At 41.0% G+C, this 27,616-nt stretch overlaps 2 protein-coding genes across 3 annotated transcripts; one reads left to right on the forward strand and one right to left on the reverse strand.

The window, feature by feature from the left end:
• Positions 1-660: 660 nt before the first annotated feature.
• On the reverse strand, positions 661-14,059 carry LOC124019564. Of its 2 annotated transcripts, XM_046334931.1 has the most exons (7): positions 14,016-14,059; positions 10,269-10,374; positions 7,690-8,019; positions 7,545-7,592; positions 7,025-7,153; positions 6,423-6,472; positions 661-4,692 (listed from the first exon to the last, which is right to left on the reverse strand). In XM_046334931.1, exons 2-7 carry the CDS (start codon positions 10,348-10,350, stop codon positions 4,297-4,299), a joined length of 1,035 nt encoding a protein of 344 aa, XP_046190887.1. In that variant the 5' UTR covers positions 10,351-10,374; positions 14,016-14,059; the 3' UTR covers positions 661-4,296. The 2 variants fall into 2 exon arrangements, with proteins under 2 accessions (XP_046190887.1, XP_046190889.1); XM_046334933.1 differs by lacking the exons at positions 7,545-7,592; positions 14,016-14,059 and having other exon boundaries at positions 10,269-10,567.
• Positions 13,023-26,650, forward strand: LOC124019565 (splicing factor U2AF 35 kDa subunit). The gene is made up of 8 exons (XM_046334934.1): positions 13,023-13,164; positions 13,779-13,866; positions 17,723-17,789; positions 21,889-21,938; positions 24,282-24,380; positions 24,577-24,710; positions 25,368-25,460; positions 26,297-26,650. Exons 1-8 carry the CDS (start codon positions 13,121-13,123, stop codon positions 26,460-26,462), a joined length of 741 nt encoding a protein of 246 aa, XP_046190890.1. The 5' UTR covers positions 13,023-13,120; the 3' UTR covers positions 26,463-26,650.
• The last annotated feature ends 966 nt before the right edge of the window (positions 26,651-27,616 follow it).

Genomic DNA, 27,616 nt, shown 5'->3' on the forward strand with positions numbered 1-27,616 from the left:
ACCAAAAATATTGTTCTCACATATTAGTGTTATGCAACACTGTAAATTATAGGAATGAGTGGTTTTGGGGGGATTTTTCCCTTAAATAGAAAACATTATGCTGAAGTTCTTAGAACATTATGTGCTAGCTGGGTATCCTGCACCATTCCCAGAACATTGGACAAACATACTCTCACCAAGGTCTAAGAAATATATGGTTCTCAGAACATTATGTGCTAGCTGGGATAACACATGCGCACACACAGGAACAGTAGATCAGGCATGAACACACACACACACACACACACACACACACACACACACACACACACACACACACACACACACACACACACACACACACACACACACACACACACACACACACACACACACACACACACACACACACACACACACACACACACACACACACACACACACACACAGAAAGCTTCTCACTGCATCACAGGATATGTAACCGTGTGCTGCAGCATGTGGGAGTTTTGGTTTGTGTAGCACAGGAAACCTCCTAATCACATCCCAGCACAAGAGGTAAACTGCAAAACACCCTGCACAATGACGGTAACACCTCAACTAAACCCAAGACCAGGGGACTGTCAACACTCACAGTGATTTCACTGAAACTGGTTGATTACAGTAAGGAATGGAGAAGAGTAATATTGCAGTGAAAATTATATTACAGTAAATCAAATCTGATTATTTGTTTAAATAGGAAACACGCAAAACACATAAAACTGCATTAAACAAAACAATCAATCACAGTTACATTCACAGTCAACTGGTTTCTACCTAATTACAGTGCAGTGGAATATTTCATGTAGGCCTCAAAAATCAACCTCTGTAAGAAAGTTGTACCCAAAAGGCCATAGTTAAAGCTGACATTATCATTGGTGGAAGTTCAAAGTTCGATGCAGCCAGCTGATCTATTTCTGTAATACCAAGAATGGGTATCTGCAGCCCAATATGGCGACCGAAGTATGGGAGAGTGGGTGTATGGATTATTAGCTAATTGGGCAGATTTGTTGCTACTGAATACCGTTTTACATGGCTGATTGGACTACAAGAAGAGTCGATAAGCCGGACCAGTGCACCGGGGTTGTATCGACATGCCTGCCGAAGTCCTTCCTACTGGGTATCATGCAGTGGAGGCTCCTCAGAGGAGGAAGGGGAGGAACATCTTCCTCAGTGAATTTCATAAAAATTTAAATAGCAAAATATTAAGAAGTAAGCCTTTTTAGATAAAACTAGACTAAATGTATTCAAGTCACCAAATAATTGATTAAAACACACTGTTTTGCAGTGTTGGTCTACAGTAGCCTAAACAGCACCATGGTGTAGCTTTCATTCATAGTCTAGGTTGAGGAAACCTCATGATGAGTATTTGACTATCATGTAGTAGCCTAAAACTATCGATGTTACATTGAACTGGGTGAATGGAATATGAATGAATTAATGAATGAGTCATGCAATAAGCTGTAACAGAAATAAGGCCCTGCTCATCCCTCATCGGGGCTCCCGAGTGGCGCAGCGGTCTAAGGTGCTTGAGGCGTCACCACAGACACCCTGGTTCAATTCCAGGCTGTATCACAACTGGAGGTGATTGGGAGTCCCATAGGGAGGTGCACAATAGGCCCAGCGTCGTCCGGTTTTGGCCGGTGCAGGCCATCATTGTAAATAAGAATTTGTTCTTAACTGACTTGCCTAGTTAAATAAAGGTTAAATAAAGGTTAAAATAATAAGAATCTTAAATGGCACCGATTGCCACTGGTATCGTGGTCATGTTGCAGGCGGCAGCTAACGTGGCAATGTTTTCTCTCAAATTATTTTATTTAAAAGAGGGCAGCAGTCTACACAAGAAGTAACTAATATTGATAACCATCTTGATATTACAGTACATACAGTCTACTACTCAATGGGGAGGGCACGCATGAAAAACAAGAACACCGGGACCCAGTACCGTTCGCTCTCGTATGACAGGCACTACTGTCCAGCAACGGTGTGGGAAGTAGCTACCAATAGCCAATATCAGAGTGACAGTCACAGTAATATATCAGTGAGACAGTCACAGTAATAAATCAGTGTGACAGTCACAGTAATAAATCAGTGACAGTCACAGTAATATATCAGAGTGACAGTCACAGTAAAATATCAGTGTGACAGTCACAGTAAAATATCGGGGTGACAGTCACAGTAATATATCAGTGTGACAGTCACAGTAATAAATCAGAGTGACAGTCACAGTAAAATATCAGTGTGACAGTCACAGTAAAATATCAGTGTGACAGTCACAGTAAAATATCAGTGTGACAGTCACAGTAAAATATCAGTGTGACAGTCACAGTAATATATCAGTGTGACAGTCACAGTAATAAATCAGTGTGACAGTCACAGTAATATATCAGGGTGACAGTCACAGTAATATATCAGGGTGACAGTCACAGTAATATATCAGGGTGACAGTCACAGTAATATATCAGTGTGACAGTCACAGTAAAATATCAGTGTGACAGTCACAGTAATATATCAGTGTGACAGTCACAGTAATAAATCAGTGTGACAGTCACAGTAATATATCAGGGTGACAGTCACAGTAATATATCAGGGTGACAGTCACAGTAATAAATCAGAGTGACAGCCACAGTAAAATATCAGGGTGACAGTCACAGTAAAATATCAGTGACAGTCACAGTAATATATTAGGGTGACAGTCACAGTAATATATCAGTGTGACAGTCACAGTAATATATCAGTGTGACAGTCACAGTAATAAATCAGGGTGACAGTCACAGTAATATATCAGGGTGACAGTCACAGTAATATATCAGGGTGACAGTCACAGTAATATATCAGGGTGACAGTCACAGTAATATATCAGGGTGACAGTCACAGTAATATATCAGGGTGACAGTCACAGTAATATATCAGTGTGACAGTCACAGTAAAATATCAGTGTGACAGTCACAGTAATATATCAGTGTGACAGTCACAGTAATAAATCAGTGTGACAGTCACAGTAATATATCAGGGTGACAGTCACAGTAATATATCAGGGTGACAGTCACAGTAATATATCAGGGTGACAGTCACAGTAATATATCAGGGTGACAGTCACAGTAATATATCAGGGTGACAGTCACAGTAATAAATCAGAGTGACAGCCACAGTAATAAATCAGTGTGACAGTCACAGTAATAAATCAGTGACAGTCACAGTAAAATATCAGTGTGACAGTCACAGTAATAAATCAGAGTGACAGTCACAGTAATATATCAGGGTGACAGTCACAGTAATATATCAGGGTGACAGTCACAGTAATATATCAGGGTGACAGTCACAGTAAAATATCGGGGTGAAAGTCACAGTAAAATATCAGTGACAGTCACAGTAATATATTAGGGTGACAGTCACAGTAATATATCAGGGTGACAGTCACAGTAGGAACATGCGTACAACCCATAAAGCAACAGTACACCCATCATCAATACTTCAAATGTTTTATTTAATATTTATTTAACTAGGCAAGTCAGTTAAGAACGCATTCTTATTTACAATGATGGCCTAGGAACAGTGGGTTAACTGCCTTGTTCAGGGGCAGAACAACCGATTTTGACTTTGTCAGCTCTGGGAATTGATCTAGCAACCTTTCGGTTACTGACCCAGCGCAAGGCTAGCTGCCGCCCCAATAAACAATCTTCAGTTTTAAACCGGAAAATGTACAATTATTAATGTAATTCTAACACTCAGACTCATCCTCTGGCTTCAAAACAGATGTCCCAACTCTCGCAGTATGGGAGCTCAATGTGAGGTACACTCATAGAAAAAAGGGTTCCAAAAGGGTTTTACGGCTGTCCCCATAGGAGAACCCTTTTTGGTTCTAGGTAGAACTCTTTTGGATTCCATGCAGACCCCTCTGTGGAAAGGGTTCTTCATGGAACCCAGAAGGGTTCTACCTGGAACCAAAGGGGGTTCTTCAAAGGGTTCTCTTATGAGGACAGACAAATAACCCTTTTTGGTTGATGATAGCACCTAGTTGTGTGTCACAGTCTGGTTGAGTGGCAAGAAACGGAAGAGAAAAAAATACAGCTCAATCAAAACCGTCTAACCTATAGCAGACGATTTGACACACACCCATTCCTTTCCACACACCCACTACTTCCCTTTTGACACACCCACTCGCCCATACTCCGGTCGCCATTTTGGGACGCAGCGACCCCCTTCTCGTAATCAGGGAGAAACAAAGACCAGTCGGACTGTGGCCCTCTGAAGAGGAGTTTTACTTCCTGGTATCAGGGCTCAGGACACTCGTATGGCTGCGTACTCTGAGCCCTCTACCCGAGGCTGTGCAGGGCGCGCAGCGGCTCCAGGCTTTACCTGATGGTTTAGCGCTGCGTACATGATATCACCCTCTTCCTCTTTCTCCTTCCCGTTGCTATAGGTATTGTCCGTGTCCACCGGGACAGCTACCTGATTGGCTGCAGCTTGGCCGGGTGCCGGATGAGTGCGACGTGGGCCCCTGGCAGGTGCGTTGTCATAGATACAGTCCGGCGGTGGGGTGGGCTGAGCTTGTGCCTGGGCTTGGGGCTGGGCTTGGAGCCGGTCCTGGGATTGGTGGGATCGGATGCTTCCTCTGTGGTGGGATTGTGGGTTGGGTCGTGGGAATGCTTGCTGGGTCATTGGTATAGCCATATACTGCAACAACAAGTAAGTTACTTTAATACTCTGTGTATTTGCAACCCCCACCCTTGATTATAGTGGGCCACACCTGTGTCATGACGTTGCCCTGTTGGGTGAGGTTTATGACCCACTCATAAATACCTTTCCCCCCTTTTCTCTCCCCTCTACAGAATGGACTCTTGGAAAGCACTTTGTTAACGTAGAGAGAGTATGGTAACATCAAAAGGTTGGGGAATTTAACAATATTTCTGTAATCCAACCAGTTGAAAGTACTTAAAGACCATGATGTCAGATCAGTTGTTGTCTGGGACATTATTACTGATGACAGGACAACATAAATTGTATCTTGAAAGTCTACACATTCTAGTCTAGACATTAGATTCACATGGAATTGTTGTGCAATTTAAATGTTTAAATATGAAACTGTGTGTGAGAATATTAAATGTAATTTTAACCTTCTAAATGAGAGAATTGTTTTCAAGTAATTTTATTCTCACTCAGTGGCCACGCTTAAGTGAACAGACATTGGTTGGAGAGGGATGAAACACGCCCTTCTCTTCCACAGTATAAAGCCCCCGTGACCTAATTCATGTCAGACTAAGCAAACCCCAGTGTGAGCTGTGGTTGCGAATGGCTGAATATTCACTCTACATAATGAAATTTACATGACAAGATCATGTGGAGGTGACGATCACCACGCTGGAAGGAGGAATTTCGACAAGACCAGCCAGAATACAGCACGAGCTGATTATGGCAACTTGGTATGAACTTTGAACTCCTATTCACTATAGAATAAGTGAGAAATTATGTACATCAACTTATCAGCTGCAGCTGTAAACGTACGTGGCCTAGGAAAGGACAGACGATCTCCTGAGAACGACAGGCTACTTCAACGTATCCGCTCTACAACACTACGACCAGAAAGATTCTTCAAAGGACAATGGCGATATCTGCTGGGCAAACCAGTCTTCCATCTTCAAACCATCTATCGAATGGTTCAGTGTAAATATATATCTTGCATTTTCAATTTCCAAATGGATGATTATTAGAATGCATAAGATTCTATATTTACGGTAGCATAGCTTCTCAAGGTCAGATAGAGACCCAATCCCCTTTGTCACTCAGTTATCCCGCTCTTTCATTCAAACCCAACTCCCTTTCTTTGGGTAACCAGCCGTCATATCGGTTTCATCCGCTAGGGACTTTTGCTTTTATGACATGATTAGTAATCAATGTATGATCTATCCTGTGTATATGTAATTCTGTGTGATTATTTAGGTATTTAGTAAATAATAATTAAGCCACATTTTGTATTGCTGATTCAACTTGTTAGCCAGGGTTCGTGCAGATAACCAAGAATTTTACGACGTTCAGATGAGACTAAATAAGGTGACGATTAATAATTGACTGCTATTGATTATAAAAGATCTTCAGATCTTTAAGAGTTTATTCGGAAAAGAGCAACTCTATAAACACTCTTCCGTGGTGCCCCAGGTTATTAACGAGTTAATTGTTGCATGGTTTAATTCATACACGTAATCAAACTTTAGGTAATCGATTTGATAAACTAGCCTGTCATATAATTGAATCAGTCAGACATAACACCTGGGACTGACAGACAAGGAGTGCACCAAAAGACTCCACCATGTTACATACTGTAAACACATTAAAGACCATCCAGAATCTGTACTAGTACTAATACAGGACTCAATGAAAGGAAGATGTGTAGTGTATATCTGTTTGACCTGGTTCTCTGTTTGGTCCTCTTTCCTTGACTTCCTGGCCGGACAGGCACCTGCAATTTCAAGGGAATCATGAACAAAACATTGAAATTAGATGTCATGTCCCAGATGTAAATGTCTGTATTAATGTGCTATGGTCATTATTAGTCTGTATTAATGTACTATGGTCATCATTAGTCTGTATTAATGTACTATGGTCATCATTAGTCTGTATTAATGTGCTATAGTCATCATCAGTCTGTATTAATGTACTATGGTCATCATTAGTCTGTATTAATGTGCTATGGTCATCATTAGTCTGTGTTAATGTGCTATGGTCATCATTAGTCTGTGTTAATGTGCTATGGCCATCATTAGTCTGTGTTAATGTGCTATGGCCATCATTAGTCTGTGTTAATGTGCTATGGCCATCATTAGTCTGTGTTAATGTGCTATGGTCATCATTAGTCTGTGTTAATGTGCTATAGTCATTATTAGTCTGTATTAATGTACTATGGTCATCATTAGTCTGTATTAATGTGCTATAGTCATCATTAGTCTGTATTAATGTGCTATAGTCATCATTAGTCTGTATTAATGTACTATGGTAATTGTGAGCATCTTACCTTTACAACCACGCAATGAGAGCATGGATATGGTTATCACCACGATGACAAACACCACAATCCCAGCCGAGGAATAAACATAAGGCCACACCCACTCCAGGAAGCTGTCACTCTGACTCGCTGTACTGTCTATAAGAGAAAGAGGCCTAATTTCCACTATGAACAAGGAGGAAATGTCCCCCCACCCCACATTTGAATTCATAAAAGCTATAGGCCAAAAAGAATACATATGCAGGAAATTCGTTTTCAACAGCAAAATAATTCTGCCTAATTACACACACGCAGACACACATATTTTAAATCAAAATGATGCTCCTGAATAGGAGGTTTGACTCAACATGGATACTAGGTTACTAGTTTTAACTGGCTGTTAGGGTGTTACTGGTTACCACGGTGTTTCAGAGCTAGGTGTGACATAGCATTGTGTTGTGGTGTGCCTTGATGTACATTCATACTGCAGCACCTTTATGCCCTGTGTGCAATGCATGCTAAGCTATGAAGAGTCAAAATCTCCTCTTACTGGTTGTTTCATTCTTCTGATGCACATATGTGGTGTCCTCAACACTCTCTGAAATGTATACAAATTGGGACCCGGTCAGGGAGGCTATTGCTAATGTAATATTGTTATTATTTGACGTGTATTTCAAACTAAAGAAATTGCTTACCTGAGACAGTAACATTGATAGAATGACTCACAGAGGCTTCATTTAATGCACACCTGTACAGACCTACATCGTATATGGAAATGCTGGTGAAGACCAGAAATGAGATCCCTGTAGTGTTTTTCAAACTGGTCCACTGTGTTTGAATGAGAGTTGTTGTGTTGACAGTATTGCAGTTGTTTGATTCATCAACCTTACACCATAGTGATGGTGGTGGTGGTGAGTTGGAACAGAAAGCAATAGAACAGTTAATCTTCAATTGTTTCCCAAGTGAAGCTCTCCATACTGTGTTCCGTACCACTCTAATCTCTGGGAAACAATCAGAATCATGACCTGCAAAGAATTCAAATAAAGTAAGTCACTGCCTGACCAATAGGTCCCCATAAGATCACCCATCACCTCTATATCAAGCCATTCACACACACACACACACACACACACACACACACACAAAAGATTGCAATAATGGTTACATGGATAGGCCTTAAACTTTCTTTAGCTGGATCCTAGGTGGTGGAAAAAAATGTTTTACTAAGATGAGAGGTGATTAAAGATTGCAGACAGGTGAAGGAGATTTTCCCCTTCATCAGGATTTCCCCTTGGTATCAGTGACAGTGACATGTTCATGACTAATAGAAGGGGGATACACACAGAGAGATTTAAAAAAAGGACAAAACACATTTCACATCCTGAAGAGTTGGAACTCAATTAGCATAAAACAATGGGACTACAGGTTCTAGGGAACTGAGATTCAACCCCACCTGCACTTATTCAGTGCTGCATCCTGTCTCAGACTAAATAGAACCACCTCATCATACCATGGGGGAACTTAAAGACTTTCAGACTTCATAATCATCACTGAGGAACTGAGTATATCCAAAATGGTCTCAATTTAACTCAGTATAACTGACCATCAATGACATTCTGAATGTCAATTAGTGGCAAGGAGTGTCAGACTTCCCAGTATCAATGAGAGGACAGTAGAAGTGACAAAACGATAGCATCATATACAACTTTACTGTAGGCCTACCACACAACTCGATTATACCTTCTGACCACACAGGAAAGCCACAGTAGGGCTATAATAAAGATTCACTATGCAGAAATCATTCCGCCCTTTCCTGGTTGCTAAAATTTTAATAGTTTGTCTAATTTCAGTTTATGTGACAAAAAAAGCAAGTTACAGTGTAGAGAATCATCGTACCATCTAAACCGCTGTGAAATATATTTTCCATAACAAAAAAGATTGTATTTTCAGCTGGTGTACAAAACCGAAAGTACAAGACTCAAAACACTCAACTTAAAAATGGGGAGCATAGAAATACCACACAGAGAACAAATCTATCGCTTATTAGACTTGCTTTCAATGAGAGGGACAGATCTATAACTCACATTTCTATGTGAATTTTGTTGGGTCGTCCAAAAAGTGACATAACACAGCTTTAAAAGAGACCGCAGGTATGTTCACACAGAGAGATCTGACAGATATAGTATGACTCATTGTGGTTAATAATAAGCTACTGAGGAAAAATAAAGCCTGTATTTTCATAATTATCAATATAACAGTGGACAGCAGGTAATCTATGTCTTGTTTTGCACACTTTGTACAAAATAATAAAATGCAGTACTACAGGATCAACTGGCCATCACCTAACCAACTGGGTGATCTTAACCAATCGTAGCGCAGTATGATACGGCGGTAAAATGCATCCAATTATAATTCAGTATGTTTACACATATGAATATTACAGTCTAGCAGCTAAGAGCGTTGGGCCAGTAACTGAAAGGTTGCTAGTTCAAATCCCCGAGCCGACTAGGTAAAATAATTTGGCGATGTGTCCTTGAGCAAGGCACCTTTCCCTAATTGCTCCTGTTAGTAGCTCTGGATAAGAGCGCCTGCTAAATCACAAAAAAAAGTATAATATAAATTAACTCATGATTGTTGTTGTTGAAATCGTATAAATTAAAATACATGACACTAGTATTGCTATAACTGAGATGTGCCAAAAAAACAATTCCAGCTGGGTATCAATCAGTAAGCAACAATATCTCTGTAATGTGTAATTATAAAATATTGATGTTGTTGATGGATTCAAAATGCCATTGTAAAATGTGGAGTATTTGCTATTCAGCGGAAACAAAATGGAAGCCAGAAGAGCGATTTGTTTCAACAACAACAACTGGAAAACAGGGAGAAGAACATGAACAACATAAATTATGAATCTTTAGGGAGGAAGATCGGGAAGATATTAAGATGACTTTGAACTCATTTTCCTACCCCGCTAATCTATTATTTTAAAGTCCCTTTATCTTTTTCTACAACAGGATATATTTTTTTCTGTCATCGAGCTCTCACACACACATTTTAAAAATATTTTTTGTTTGTTGCCAGGATGACAATAACTGGAAGTCTTGAATGTGAGGATGACATTTCAGATATTTACAAAAATGTTCGCTCAAAGAGAGTTGTTGTTTTATTTACCAGCAACACTTCTCTTACTGTGTGTTGAAACTGAACCAACCACGATACCTTGTGGTTTAATCACATACAAAAAGTATTTCCCCCGCTGGGTCTAACTTACCATTGGCATCCCGGTGGAAGAGAAGCACAGCCAGGATGGTGAGAGGTAGGCTGGTCCAGGACCAGCAGTCACAGGGCCCCATGGTGACTTGTAGCCCACCGGCCTTCTACAATCAACAGGTTACACCAGAGGTGGTTTAGGAAGACAGCCACAGCATTGGTAGATGATCATCTCTCTGTGTGTTTGTGTGTGTGTAAGAGTGAGTGAAATACACTGTCTGCTCTCTCTCTCTCTGTCTCTCTTCCTCAATTTTAAATGTCTCTCACATCAGTCTTAACACACCCCAGCATCATAGTGTCTCCGTCACTGCACAAGTGTTTGTGGTAACATTTCTTCCGTTTTACTTCCTTTACCTACTCTCTCTTTCACTCTTTCTCTCCCTCCCCATGTGCTTCATCCTCTCTCATCTACATAAAGTTGGCTGTGGTGATCACTATAGATGAGATTAGGTTTATTAGTCACATGCACAAGGTTGCAGATGTAATAGCAGGGTACAGTGACATTCTTCAGCTCTGAGCTCCAACAGTGCTGGTCAAAGAGAAGTGGGTGAAACTATAATAATAATAATAATAATATATACATATTTACAACTGTAACGATTATAAATGTCCATTGGGGGGTGGGGGCAGGGTAAACGTCCATTGGGGGGGACACAGGGGTAGCAGGTAGCTGACTAGTGGTGGCTATTCATCAGCCTGATGGTTTGGTGGTAGAAGTCTGACAGTTTTTGCCAGGATGTACCTATACTGCCCACGTCTGAGTGATGGAAGCAGGGAGAACAGGCCGTGGCTCGGGTGGCTGAGGTCTTCTTATCACATACGACATCTGGTGTTGTAGGTGTCCTGGAGTGCAGGCAGCGTACACCCAATGGTGCGTTCGGCTGAGCATACCACCTTCTGTAGAGCCTTGCAGGCTGTGATCTATCCGACAGTATGCTCTCGATGGTGCTCCTGTAGAACACTGTGAGGGCCCTCGGGAACAGGCAGAATTTCTTCAGCCTCTTGTCAGTGTGGTTTGAAGAGTCGCTGTCGTGATTTCAACACAGTGTCAGTGTGGATTGAAGAGTCACTGTCGTACTTTCATCACCAGGGTGTCTGTGTGGGTTGAAGAGTCTCTGTTGTGCCTTCTTTACCAAGGTGTCTGTGTGGGTTGAAGAGTCTCTGTTGTGCCTTCTTCACCAAGGTGTCTGTGTGGGTTGAAGAGTCTCTGTTGTGCCTTCATCACCAGGGGTTTTGAAGTCTTCTTCACCAGGGTGTCAGTGTGGGTTTTGAAGAGTCTCTGTCGTGCCTTCTTCACCAGGTGTCCGTGTGGGTTTTGAAGTGTCTCTGTCGTGCCTTCATCACCAGGGTGTCCGTGTGGGTTTTGAAGTGTCTCTGTTGTGTCTTCATCACCAGGGTGTCCGTGTGGGTTTTGAAGAGTCTCTGTTGTGTCTTCTTCACCAGGGTGTCCGTGTGGTTAGACCATTTCAGTTCCTCTGAGATGTGTACACCGAGGAACTTAAATCTTTTTGACCCCCTTCATGGTGGCCCTGTTACTATAAATCCGCTATGATCATGAACAGATAGATGCAGGATGTGTGACTGGTTATACAGTAAATGAAACAAATGTACATTACAGTAGGCTAAAGTGATACACATTACAGTAGGCTAAAGTGATACACATGAGAGTAGGCTAAAGTTATACACATTAGAGTAGGCTAAAGTGATACACATTAGAGTAGGCTAAAGTGATACACATTATAGTAGGCTAAAGTGATACACATTATAGTAGGCTAAAGTTATACACATTATAGTAGGCTAAAGTTAAGCACATTAGAGTAGACTAAAGTGATACACATTACAGTAGGCTAAAGTGATACACATTACAGTAGGCTTAATATCTCATACAATATCTGTCAGATCTCTCTGTGTGAACATACACATAGTCTCTAATATAACCCTGCTGTGGTTTTTCTGCGTGGTTGGAGGGTAATATTGAGTCATGTGCCAACATTGTGTGGTGGCTTTAGGATCTATGCTGTCGTTGTTTTGTCAGCTCTACTATCCTCTCATTGAATGATACTAGGAAGTCTGAAACACCTTACTACTAATTTACATTATGAATGGACGTTATACAATAAAGTAATCACCATGGTGCTTGCCTAAGGAGCTGTGAGGGGAACGGCACCTCAGTACCTCCAGGCTCTGATCAGGCCCTACACCCAAACAAGGGCACTGCGTTCATCCACCTCTGGCCTGCTCGCCTCCCTACCACTGAGGAAGTACAGCTCCCGCTCAGCCCAGTCAAAACTGTTCGCTGCTCTGGCCCCCCAATGGTGGAACAAACTCCCTCACGACGCCAGGACAGCAGAGTCAATCACCACCTTCCGGAGACACCTGAAACCCCACCTCTTTAAGGAATACCTAGGATAGGATAAGTAATCCCTCTCACCCCCCCCCTTTAAGATTTAGATGCACTATTGTAAAGGACTGTTCCACTGGATGTCATAAGGTGAATGCACCAATTTGTAAGTCGCTGTGGATAAGAGTGTCTGCTAAATGACTTAAATGTAAATGTAATGTAATCTTCTTAAAGTAAACTTATTTCCTTCTTCATTCAGCGTAGCATACAGGCAGAGATTTTCTACAGGGCCCTAAAACAGATGAAAGGGCTTCAGTTATCATAATCTTTGGCCCTATTCATGAAATCAAAATGGATGCAATTGCGCCCCCATGAGAGTATTAAGGGGGAAAAAAGACAAGATTAGAGCGTATGCAAACGACAATGACGAAGAGCACAGCTTTTGCCTCTGTCAAAAAAGCGGCAAGTGTCGAATACATGACGTAGAGCACCATTTAGTTGACAAACCGAAGATGGCGGAGTACCTGGCCTCCATTTTCGGAACAGAGAAAGACAAGTAGGTTATTTCGTCTTTTTGTGAAACTGCTGAAATAATAATGCTAATAAAATGGCTCTACTGTAGAACGTGCACGTTTTAACCCAAAAAGCTACCAGGTTACTTACAAATACGACTGCTACTGCACCCGTTGCTTTTCATTCAGACTTGTGTGGCTAGCTAGCGTAGCTTCCTGACTACTGTAGAAGGCTAGTTAACTTGCTTGAATGGAGGAGGCGGCGGCTTTGGTTTGAAAATGCGGCATGTGCTGCGTCGCGTCAGTATCCCTCCAAATCGGCCAGACTAAGCTAATCAAGTCTTTATTTTCTAGATCAATTTAGTATCAAATGTTTTACGAGTCAGTAGCTAAATGGTTTGCTAGTTAGTATAACCTCAAAGTTTGGTTTGCTAAGCTAATCTGCAGCTAACTAGCGTGCTACTGTAGCTAGCTAACTCTTTAGCATTGTCTCGAGACGACTCCAGTGGCTAGGTTGGCTACTGCACAAGTATACACCGAATCATGTTTTTGTTTTCCAGTGTAGCTAGCTAGATGCAGCAACAAACATATACAAAGCGAACACTAACCTAGCCATTTATCAACATCTAATTTGTTTACTTTCTTGTCCATGTTCCAGGGTCAATTGTTCATTCTACTTTAAAATTGGAGCGTGCAGACATGGGGACCGCTGCTCTAGGTTGCACAACAAGCCAACTTTCAGCCAGGTAAGCGTACTTATATGTCTTGAATATGATTAGCTAGTTAGGGGTTTATTGCAAGCAATTGCCCGATGCTTGTGATATAGCCCACTAGAACGTATCAGGACTTCCTTAGGTTTCTTTGTTAGCTAGTTCGCGTTACTGATTATACTCACATTTGATTGTTTACTTGTTTGTGTGGAGATTGGACTTAACCTTGTGTAGGATCAAATAATCATTCATGAAGTACTGAAACATGCAGTGTTGTCAATTAGCCCTAATTCCATTCACGTGTGCAATGTTGCTTCCATGTTCCAATGGGCCTAGGTACATACTGCAATAGCATCATGTGAAAGAACAGGATGCTGAGCAGATGTAAAGTAGACCTAAATGGTTGCCGATCTGTTTCCACTAACCCTGTGCACGTTTGCATTTCAGATTCCACGATTGGCTTACCTACAGAAGTGTGTGTATATAACATTGTTCTGTTGCCTTTCAGAGAACCTGCATTATGATTGAGGATAGGCTTGGCAGCATGTCAATGCTTCTCAGTCAATATTTATCATCAGAAGAGAAGCAACTGCTGTTGGTAGGGTGACCACATTTTTAAAATAACCAAATGCGGGACAACAGGATGATTTTGCGAGACGTAGGCTATACTGTCCCACGAACGTGAATACATTTTTTTTGCAGCTGCACCAGGGTAATCGAAGCGCATGAAGCCTACTCTTTTTCCGGGCTCGCACAAAATTTGGTGACGCAAAAGAGACCACATGTGTAGCTGTTATGAAAATCAGGGAATATTTGGCCAAGGAACCATTTCTGGTTTGTCAGAGAATTTAATACAGTTAGGAAGGAAGACTTAACGGGATTGAGTGAAGTAGCAGCAATTACGTTGAATGAGCAACTGAGTATGGATTGCCTTACAAGTGTGACAAAATTACCTTCTGTCAGTCTAATATTTACTCTTGTGGCTATTCATCAGAAGCACACTTTTTGTAAGTAGTTTACTCACTGTCAGCAGCAAATCCCGAAAGGATTTGACATGTGATTTTGGTTGACAATATGACATTGGCCTTAGTCTCGTCTTGCGCTGTGCAGAATATCAGAGATCCTCAACGATTGGAGAAGTGTTCAACGTTACCAGGACCACGGCCTTATAATATATCTTGTCAAAAGTGCAACATGACTACAAAAGAGACGGTTAAGAATGTCAATTCTCATCAAATTAATAGGAAATCTGACTTAAATACAGACATCTAACTTTTTTGTAAATTAGTGGGTTTTAATTTAATTTAAATGTGGGCGTGTCCTGCACAATCCGGGATATGTGGTCACCCTAGCCACTGGTAGGCTAACGCTGATTATGGTATGCATGATGCAATGGCAGATGGCACAACCTTGATGAAATGAAGTAGTGTTATCCTGAATGGTATATCTTTTCCTCCAACCTGGGTCTTTTGACTATGCTCACATGGACATGAGGCCAACCTGCTCCCCTCCTATAGACGGCTTGCCTGGCTCTTTGGTAGACATTTGATAGACACGGTGGCAGCTCAATTCCCCTGTCCTTGTGCTTCATTAAACAACTCAGCCACTTCATATCGAAAGACTCAATCTGACCTAACACAACTCAGGATAGTTGTGCTTGGCCCTATGCGAACCATGAGAAACAAAACAAAGCTTTCTATCAGTAGACTGATTGGATGATCCTCCTCTACCAGAGCATGTGGGCGGAGTTGAGCCGGTCAGAAATCCCGCTCATGGAGTGGTGCTTGCGCGGCGATCCACGTCCTTTCCAATTGCTCCGCTAAAAAAACCGCTCTGCAGACACAGAAGGAAAAAAACAGCCGCTCCATTCGTTTAAATCACAATTTAACAAATAATCCTATAAAAATTGAAAGCTCCTTGAAAGAGGTAATATGCCAGACCTATTGAGCCAAAATCAATTATGGCATATTGTATTATAGAATTGAAATTGAGCTCACTCCATATTATAGAACCAAAATTAACAACTTAGTTTATAAATACTTTGCTACAATAACACTCTTAGCTAGCTGCCCACCTCGTTCCTTTCTGTTAGCAGGTACATGTAGTAAGTTCCCCATCATGCTTTCGGGATTTCTTTCAGATTCCAAAATGATGATTTTTTTTTGTGTAATTCTTTACCCCCTTTTTGTCCCTGATTTCACTATTTTGTCTCGTCGCTGACACTCCCCAACGATGCAGTGCCGGGAAGCCACCAAAATGATTCTTTAGTTGTGGACACTACATCACTGCAGTCTCTCTTGGTCCTTCTCGTCTTTGTATGTCACCTTGATTATTATAAAAATAAAAACAATTATGGAAATAAGTAGCATACTTGATGGCAGTCGCTAAAGCAAGGGGCTATAGCAGCACACAGGTAGACTACAAATGCATGCTGGGCTGGGCATGCCCTGAGCTCGGGAAGTGAGCGCTATTGGAATCGGGCAAGAAGGCTGACACTCCAGCTTTTGGAAACTCGCTGCACGCTCCAGTCAAATTGAGCTCGTTCCGTTCACATTCTGTCCTCTACCCCAACTTCTCTGAAATACAGCCCATAGATTCTAAGGAGAGATTCGACTCCTAAGTCAGTAAACACAATAGCGTATTTACGTCAGTAATCAGGGACCTAGACTCATTTGGAATTTACACAAATTGAATGATTTATCTCTTGTATTCTTGTCATCCCGGCAGACCATCTTGATTCAAAACATCTACCGTAACCCCCAAAACAGTGCACAGACGGCCGACGCCTCTCGCTGTAAGTCCAAAGATCTGTTAGCCTCAGGGGTTCAGAAATCCCTCCTTTCCACCCTCCTGCTCCCCATATGTAGGTCACGTAGCAGCCGAGCTGTGAGGGACTGCCTCACCTCTGTTAGCAGGGAACCCAACATTACAGTACCTCTCTCACACTTGGGCTACTGTAACTGCTGCTCCCAGTCCCCACCCCGAATGGCAAACTACTATCAGATCAATAAACAAGATGCTCCTCAATCTCTTTTGTATCGTCAAATATTTCTGTTTCCTCTGCCTCAGTCTTTGCCCTCTTATACACAATCTCTCAGCCACTCAAAAAAAGAACATATTTCATAATGCTATAGGCTATATTGACCAATTTAAATCCCAAACTACCTTGAGCACTATAAATGGGTAGACCTAGTTGCAACCCTCCATGTGAGCAGTACCCAGTGTTGAGCCCTGTCTTACTAGAGCTGACGCCTTTCCTCTCACACAGGTAGGTATGGCTGTGGACTCTCACAGGAGACTGTCTGGGCTACGGTTCTGTTCTCTTCTGATGACTGACTTTCCAAACAAGGACCTCAGAACTAGCCAAACACCTCCCTCCCGCCATAGCCCAGAGATGGCTTCACATGTGCTTACTTAGATGACTTTTGTACTGTGGCCTATTCACAAACAGCTATTTCCTTTGGGAAAATGTGTTGGATTGAATGATCAACACATGAATATACCAGAGTCCTTCCTACTTCTCCAGTAACACTTGTCAGTAATGTCTCTTTTTAACTGGCATTACTTTGATTCGTTCTGAGTTCCTTGTGATTGCAGCCTCCTGTGAAGCCCTGGCAGAGACGTCTGTGGTCAGGAGACACACCGTTACCTTCTCTTTCAGCATTTCAGATCACACCATGCACTCTATGGTTCAGAGCAGAGTTCCATCGAGGGGACTAATGAAGCTAGTTATGGCTTCAAATGTGTCCATTGAGGAAGTATTAGCTGACCCAGTGTGTAACCTTCAGGGCCTGTTGTAAGGAGCATGATACTTTATCTAATTTAACTTTCTTCCCCCAAAACCCCATTTCTGCTTGGCATGTATCACAAAAATGTACGTTTTGTATTTCAGACCATTGCCCTGTTGAACATTTACCGTAACCCTCAAAACACTGCCCAGTCTGCCGATGGTATACGCTGTAAGTTCCCCCTACATTTGCAAGGCCCTGCGACATGGACTGCTCATTATATACACCAGATAACTATAATATCTACCTACCTACACTGCAACAACGCCTCTATTATATACAGTTATCTGATCTACACCTACCTACACTACAACAACACCTCCATTATATTATACTGTTATCTGGTGTATATCTACCTACACTACAACAACACCTCTATATATACTGTTATCTGGTGTATATCTACCTACACTACAACAACACTATTATACTGTTATCTGGTGTATATCTACCTACACTACAACACCTCTATATTATACTGTTATCTGGTGTATATCTACCTACACTACAACAACACCCCCATTATATTATACTGTTATCTGGTGTATATCTACCTACACTACAACAACACCTCAATTATATTATACTGTTATCTGGTGTATATCTACCTACACTACAACAACACCCCCATTATATTATACTGTTATCTGGTGTATATCTACCTACACTACAACACCTCTATATTATACTGTTATCTGGTGTATATCTACCTACACTACAACAACCTCTATTATATTCTACTGTTATCTGGTGTATATCTACCTACACTACAACACCTCTATTATATACTGTTATCTGGTGTATATCTACCTACACTACAACACCTCTATATTATACTGTTATCTGGTGTATATCTACCTACACTACAACAACACCTCTATTATACTGTTATCTGGTGTATATCTACCTACACTACAACACCTCTATATTATACTGTTATCTGGTGTATATCTACCTACACTACAACAACACCCCCATTATATTCTACTGTTATCTGGTGTATATCTACCTACACTACAACACCTCAATTATATTATACTGTTATCTGGTGTATATCTACCTACACTACAACACCTCTATTATACTGTTATCTGGTGTATATCTACCTACACTACAACACCTCTATATATACTGTTATCTGGTGTATATCTACCTACACTACAACAACCCTCTATTATACTGTTATCTGGTGTATATCTACCTACACTACAACACCTCTATATTATACTGTTATCTGGTGTATATCTACCTACACTACAACACCTCTATTTATACTGTTATCTGGTGTATATCTACCTACACTACAACACCTCTATATTATACTGTTATCTGGTGTATATCTACCTACACTACAACAACACCTCTATATTATACTGTTATCTGGTGTATATCTACCTACACTACAACAACACCTCTATATTATACTGTTATCTGGTGTATATCTACCTACACTACAACAACACCTCTATATATACTGTTATCTGGTGTATATCTACCTACACTACAACAACACCTCTGTTATCTGGTGTATATCTATATTATACTGTTATCTGGTGTATATCTACCTACACTACAACACCTCTTATATTATACTGTTATCTGGTGTATATCTACCTACACTACAACACCTCTATTATACTGTTATCTGGTGTATATCTACCTACACTACAACAACACCTTATATTATACTGTTATCTGGTGTATATCTACCTACACTACAACACACTACTGGTGTATATCTACCTACACTACAACACCTCTATTATACTGTTATCTGGTGTATATCTACCTACACTACAACACCTCTATATTATTATACTGTTATCTGGTGTACACCTACCTACCTACACTACAACAACACCCCCATTATATTATACTGTTATCTGGTGTATATCTACCTACACTACAACACCTCTATATTATACTGTTATCTGGTGTATATCTACCTACACTACAACAACACCTCTATATTATACTGTTATCTGGTGTATATCTACCTACACTACAACACCTCTATTATACTGTTATCTGGTGTATATCTACCTACACTACAACACCTCTATATTATACTGTTATCTGGTGTATATCTACCTACACTACAACACCTCTATTATACTGTTATCTGGTGTATATCTACCTACACTACAACACCTCTATATTATACTGTTATCTGGTGTATATCTACCTACACTACAACACCTCTATATTATACTGTTATCTGGTGTATATCTACCTACACTACAACAACACCTCTATATTATACTGTTATCTGGTGTATATCTACCTACACTACAACACCTCCTACAATTATATTATACTGTTATCTGGTGTATATCTACCTACACTACAACACACTCTATATTATACTGTTATCTGGTGTATATCTACCTACACTACAACACCTCTATTATACTGTTATCTGGTGTATATCTACCTACACTACAACAACACCTCTATATTATACTGTTATCTGGTGTATATCTACCTACACTACAACAACACCTCCTATATTATTATACTGTTATCTGGTGTATATCTACCTACACTACAACAACACTCTATTATACTGTTATCTGGTGTATATCTACCTACACTACAACACCTCAATTATATTATACTGTTATCTGGTGTATATCTACCTACACTACAACAACACCTCTATATTATACTGTTATCTGGTGTATATCTACCTACACTACAACAACACCTCTATTATACTGTTATCTGGTGTATATCTACCTACACTACAACAACACCTTATATTATACTGTTATCTGGTGTATATCTACCTACACTACAACAACCCTCTATTATACTATACTGTTATCTGGTGTATATCTACCTACACTACAACAACACCTCTATATTATACTGTTATCTGGTGTATATCTACCTACACTACAACACCTATTATACTGTTATCTGGTGTATATCTACCTACACTACAACACCTCTATATTATACTGTTATCTGGTGTATATCTACCTACACTACAACACCTCTATATTATACTGTTATCTGGTGTATATCTACCTACACTACAACACCTCTATATTATACTGTTACCTGGTGTACACCTACCTACAATACAACACCATTATATTCTACTGTTATCTGGTGTATATCTACCTACACTACAACAACACCTCCATTATATTATACTGTTATCTGGTGTACACCTACCTACAATACAACACCTCTATATTATACTGTTATCTGGTGTATATCTACCTACACTACAACAACACCTCCATTTGCCAGGAAACGGTAGCAATACCTTTAGATTTTTTTTTACCTGGGAAACATTTAGTTTGTTTTTAGTAGCCTGGACCTGAATTCAATGTGCCCAGACAACACCCAGATGCTATTATATTCCTATTAGCTGAATCCAGACATGTACACTGTCATCCCTGGAGGCATCACTGATGTGAGCCTGGTGTGATGGGCTCAGTGTGGATTGCTTTCCTCATGACACACAATGCTGTTGCTTATGCGAAATATAAATGATGAGGTAATGTTTGCGTCATGGAGAAGGCCAGACATGTCACTTGATCAATAGCTCTGAAAAGCATACCATTCTCACAGACCCCCTCTGACTGGCAAGATATCAGCTACATATTTACCTAGCCATTATATTTCTTCTTGCATGAGGGTCATTCAGTTTAATACCAAGACCACAGGCAAGGGAGAAATGGGGAGCCGTCTGTCCTGTCCTTCAGGTTGAACGTTATGGGTAAAATACTCCTGAAATGCAGTGAATGTTTCTGTATATTTCTAGACTTTCAACTTCTAAAATTGACTAGTTTGCATGCATTTCTTGCCCATACTAGCTTCGTTTGGACTCATTTTCAGCACCAGCCAGCTCCACTGCCAGTGTTCTCAAACGCCGTCATTGGAGCTGGCTGGTGCTGAGACACTGTCATTAAGGTTGTTGTTCCAAAGTGGTGTCATCTTAATGTATACACGAACTTGGCTTAATTGATACAAATCTAATAGATCACTGGCCTGATTTACTAAGCTGTTGCACCATTGTAATGTTTATCTGGGGATTTCCAAGGGGGATGAATTAACAGGGAGATAAAATGGTGGCTATAGGACATGTGTGAAACGTACACAAAGTTAACTTGTATGTTAGTTTCATGGTTCAGCTTGGTATGTTGTCTATATATTCTCGTAAGTCGTTGGATGTGAAATTGCACTGATGCAGATGCTTAGTGACTGCCTCCTCCGCCTAGCTGCTTTCTGACTGGTTATTTGTTCATGGTTTTAGGTGCCGTCAGCGATGTGGAAATGCAGGAGCACTATGACGAGTTCTTTGAGGTGAGTGACCTCGGCACGAGATACTTGTGATGTTTCACCTCATCTCTGCCAAACCTGCCTGTTGCGCACCGTGTCAACCTCTCTCCCATTTACTTTTCACAACAGGATCAATACTGCTGTGCCAATATTGTCCCTGTTCACTGATGTGAAAGGGGCAGTATTTGTACAGTAGAGGATATGTAGTTGGGTAATGGAAAAGACCCTCAGTGAGTCTTGTCCGGGACCACCCATACGTAGAATGTATGCACACATGACTGTAAGTCGCTTTGGATAAAAGCGTCTGCTAAATGGCATTTATTATTATTATATTATGTAGAAACCATGTTCCACATTGCAGATGACTTTGAAGGCGAGACGTAACTGATGTACAAATCGCCTTGTATCATAAATAACTACTCAATAATATTTGTAGATTACTCGGTCACAATTTACCCATAATACACCATGGTTTTGATGCTCTCAAACAGGGCCTGTCAGTGCATTATGTCGTTGGTTTGACCTGCGGTGATGACCTGTCCTAGAGTATTAATAGAATCATGTTGATGTCATTTCCAAGAGCAGACTGTTGTTTACTACCGCTGCTTAGAACGCACTTAAAGAAAAGAGTCTAGACTAGTGGGTCTCTAGATAAAGGCTAATGTTAAAAGGATCTAGTTATTCATTGGGTCTCTAGATAAAGGCTAATGATAAAAGGATCTAGTTATTCATTGGGTCTCTAGATAAAGGCTAATGTTAAAAGGATCTAGTTATTCATTGGGTCTCTAGATAAAGGCTAATGATAAAAGGATCTAGTTATTCATTGGGTCTCTAGATAAAGGCTAATGGTAAAAGGATCTAGTTATTCATTGGGTCTCTAGATAAAGGCTAATGTTAAAAGGATCTAGTTATTCATTGGGTCTCTAGATAAAGGCTAATGATAAAAGGATCTAGTTATTCATTGGGTCTCTAGATAAAGGCTAATGTTAAAAGGATCTAGTTATTCATTGGGTCTCTAGATAAAGGCTAATGTTAAAAGGATCTAGTTATTCATTGGGTCTCTAGATAAAGGCTAATGTTGATAAAGGCTAATGTTAAAAGGATCTAGTTATTCATTGGGTCTCTAGATAAAGGCTAATGGTAAAAGGATCATGATAAAAGGATCTAGTTATTCATTGGGTCTCTAGATAAAGGCTAATGATAAAAGGATCTAGTTATTCATTGGGTCTCTAGATAAAGGCTAATGATAAAAGGATCTAGTTATTAATTGGGTCTCTAGATAAAGGCTAATGTTAAAAGGATCTAGTTATTCATTGGGTCTCTAGATAAAGGCTAATGATAAAAGGATCTAGTTATTCATTGGGTCTCTAGATAAAGGCTAATGTTAAAAGGATCTAGTTATTCATTGGGTCTCTAGATAAAGGCTAATGATAAAAGGATCATGATAAAGGATCTAGTTATTCATTGGGTCTCTAGATAAAGGCTAATGATAAAAGGATCATGATAAAAGGATCTAGTTATTCATTGGGTCTCTGGATAAAGGCTAATGTTAAAAGGATCTAGTTATTCATTGGGTCTCTAGATAAAGGCTAATGATAAAAGGATCATGATAAAAGGATCTAGTTATTCATTGGGTCTCTAGATAAAGGCTAATGATAAAAGGATCTAGCTATTCATTGGGTCTCTAGATAAAGGCTAATGGTAAATAGATCCTTTTACCATTAGCCTTTATCTAGAGACTCAATGAATAACTAGATCCTTTTATTCATTGGGTCTCTAGATAAAGGCTAATGGTAAAAGGATCTAGTTATTCATTGGGTCTCTAGATAAAGGCTAATGGTAAAAGGATCTAGTTATTCATTGGGTCTCTAGATAAAGGCTAATGATAAAAGGATCTAGTTATTCATTGGGTCTCTAGATAAAGTGTTGGTTTCATGAGCTGAAATAAAATATCCCAGGAATGTTCCACACGCAAACATTTGTGTTTGCAGTTTTGTGTGCAGTTTTGTCACTCAACACAATGCCACAGATGTCTCAAGTTGAGGGAGTGTGCAGTTGGCATGCTGACTGCAGAAAATGTCCACCAGAGCTCCTGCCATAGATTTGAACGTTAATATCTCTCATTAGCCACCACTAATATCGTTTTAGAGAATTTGGCAGTACTTCCAATCGCAGACCACGTGTATGAGGTCATGTGGGCGAGCGGTTTGCTGATGTCAGCGTTGTGAAAAGAGTTCCCGGTTTTGTTCAGTGTAGTTTTTAGTGGATCTTTTAAAGTGGGTCTCCATGGTGCTGCTTTACTTATCAATCAGTGATTGTTTTGCCACACATGACCCTAACCCCATCTTCTGACCCTAACTCCTACAGGAAGTCTTCACAGAGATGGAGGAGAAGTACGGAGAGGTGGAGGAGATGAACGTGTGTGACAACCTTGGCGACCACCTGGTCGGCAACGTCTATGTGAAGGTGAGGGTCAGAGATCCCATGTCAGCCATGTTAAATTCTCCCTGCATCCATCTTCAGTGTGATTGTGTTAATCTGTCTGGAGAAACAGGAGAAAGTCCTGTTTTTATAGTACCTCGTCTTTGGGTTCATCGACCTTCATCAGAGCATAAATCTGTCTAAAACATGGCCTCTCTTCTCTCTCTCTCTCTGTGTGTAGTTCCGTCGGGAAGAGGATGCGGAGAAGGCGGTGATGGACCTGAACAACCGCTGGTTCAACGGTCAGCCTGTCCACTCAGAGCTCTCCCCCGTCACTGACTTCAGGGAAGCCTGCTGTCGGCAGTATGAGATGGGGTCAGTGTCGATCTGTCTTTCTGATGAATGTCTTTACACTGCTGTGTGTGACAGTCGGTGTACCTGCAACAATAACCAGACGTCTTGTTTCTCCACTGCATTCCACCATATTTGTACAGTTCCACCATGTAATCAGTAGTCCTAAAACTATTTTCAACGTAAACCATTTACACCAAACGGGAAAACGTTTTACACCCGAAAACTAGAGTTTCTATTGGACAAATTCAGAATCCTCCCTGTTTTGTTCCATTTTCTTCCAAATGAATACACCTTTGGCTTGAGGCTTAAGTTGCCACCTCTTATCTGACAGGAAGAATGTAGTCTTGTTTCCCTGCAGCATATAACTATATTAACTCAGGCTGTGTTGGGAAATGACATCCTATTCCCTATGGGCCCTGGTCAAAGTAGTGCACTATATAGGGTGTCATTTGGGATGGTACCTCAAGTGTTTTTCCATTGGAACACCCATTGTTTGCTTAAAGGCTGCAGTTGAACTGTTTGGCTAACTCCAGCAGGAGAGATGCATGTAGCTAGCTAGACCTCTGCTTTGGAGTGTAGGATGGTAAATGTGATAGTCAGTGGACACAGGTGGAGATTGGGAAAGCTTTTCTCACACGCGGTAACAGTATTAACCCCCTGCTTGCCTACCATCCACAGGGAGTGCACCAGAGGAGGCTTCTGCAACTTCATGCACCTGAAACCCATCTCCAGGGAACTCCGTCGGGACCTGTATGGACGCCGCAGAAAAGGGTAGGACGCATTCTAAGGAATGTTTGTATTCCAGGAAGATCTTGTTCTGTGTCACAGTCAACTTTTGACTGTTTCATGGGATTGAATGGTGAAGCATCTAATACTGTACTTGGCAGTGGTGTAAAGTACTTAAGTAGAAAATACTTTGAAGTACGACTTAAGTTGTTTTTTTGGGGGGTGTCTGTACTTTACTATTTGTATTTGATTGGTTTAACTTTTACTACACCACATTCCTAAAGAAATGATGTACTATTTCCTCATGATATTTTCCTTGACACCGAAAGGTACTCGTTCCGTTTTTAATGATTAACAGGACAGGAAAGTTGTCTAAATCACGCAAAGAGAACATCCCTGGTCATTCCTACTGCATCTGATCTGGCGGACTCACTAAACACACATGCTTTGTTTGTAAATGATGCCCGAGTGTTGGAGTGTGCCCCTGTCTATTCGTAAATGTTTTGTTTTTTTAATTTAAAAAACGTGCCGTCTGGTTTGCTTAATATAAGGAATTTTAAATGATTTATACGTTTACTTTTGATACTTATGTATATTTTAGCAATTTACATTTACTTTTGATAATTATATTTTAAAACCAAATAGTTTTAGACTATTACTCAAGTAGGATTTTGCTGTGTGGCTTTCACTTTTACTTGAGTCATTTTATATTAAGGTATCTTTTACTTTAACTCAAGTATGACAATCGGGTACTTTTCCCCACCACTGCTACTTTTGTAGTTGACTAAAGTAAAAGCTTCATTTTTAGTTGAGGTTTGAGTATTCTCTAGGCTGGTTAAGTTGTGTGCTGTGGTTCAAGCATTTTATTTCTCCCTTTCTAGCAAAGGAGGAGGAGGAGGAGGAGGAGGACACCGCTCTCGCTCGCGATCCCGGGAAAGGCGTTCTCGCTCCCGAGACCGTGGCCGTGGTGGCGATGGTGGAAGAGGTGGCGGACGAGACCGCGAGAAACGGAGGTCCAGGGACCGGGAACGTTCTGGAAGGTTTTAAGATGAGCCAAGACCTAATTATCCCCCTCTTCCAACCCCTTGTCCCCCTCCTCCTACCTCTCTCTCCCGTGATGAAAAATGCGTGTAACATGTTGGAATCCTCGTTAATTTCATTTCTTTTATCCCTTTTTTTAAAGACACAAATACAAGCTTCCGTTGCTTTCTCAATAAAACAGACTTTGTAGTGATTCTCTGCTGTGTCCTCTTTCATTGCTGCAGTTGGTTGGTGTTGGAGTTACAATCTATCAGGGATAAGACTGGGTGAAAGGGTTTACTGCATGGGCCAGGGCTCTTCAACCATGTTCCTGGAGCGATACCCTCCTGTAGGTTTTCGCTCCAACCCCAGTTGTAACTAACAGCTTATCAACCCAGAGGATGGTAGCGTTCCAGGAACAGTGCTAGAGAGCCCTGGTATAGGCAATGAGCTTAAGAAATCCCTCTGCATTTATCACACGTTTGAATGTAATGTATGCAAGTGTGGCCAACGTGAAATGGCTGGCTAGTTAGCGGTGGTGCGCGCTAACAGTGTTTCAGTCGGTGATGTCACTCGCTCTGATACCTAGATGTATAGCTTCTGTCCCTCTCCTCGCTCCAACCTGGGCTCGAACCAGGGACCCTCTGCACACATCAACCACAGTCACTCACAAACTTCTTGTTCCCCTTGCTCTGCAAGGGCCGTGGCTTTTGTGGCGCGATGGGTACTGTGGTTGATGTGTGCAGAGGGTCCCTGGTTCGAGCCCAGGTTGGGGCGAGGAGAGGGACGGAGGCTATGCTGTTACACAGGGTTTCCCCGAACTCGGTCCTGGTGCCCCATCTGGATGCATGTTTTGGTTTTTATCCTAGCACTACACAGCTGGACAGAGTTTGTCTGTTGGTTTTGGGGTTTTCCTTTCAATTAAGACTTAGACAACCAGGTGAGGGGTGTTCTTAATTAGTGACTTAGTTGATCAAGTACAAGAGAGGAGGGAAAACCCGCAGACACTTGGCCCTCTGGAATGAGTTTGACAGGTAGAGTAAAGCTACTGTCACTGGGCATTTAAGAGCCTAACTTAAGCTCACTGACGTCATGATTTGACTTCTTATTTTTCGGAGTTCCCAATTTTGAATGGAGCATTTGAACTTGGAAAAATACGATGTGAAATCATGACGTTATTT

Source organism: Oncorhynchus gorbuscha, unplaced genomic scaffold (genome assembly GCF_021184085.1).
Source record: "Oncorhynchus gorbuscha isolate QuinsamMale2020 ecotype Even-year unplaced genomic scaffold, OgorEven_v1.0 Un_scaffold_633, whole genome shotgun sequence".
NCBI lineage: Eukaryota > Metazoa > Chordata > Actinopteri > Salmoniformes > Salmonidae > Oncorhynchus > Oncorhynchus gorbuscha.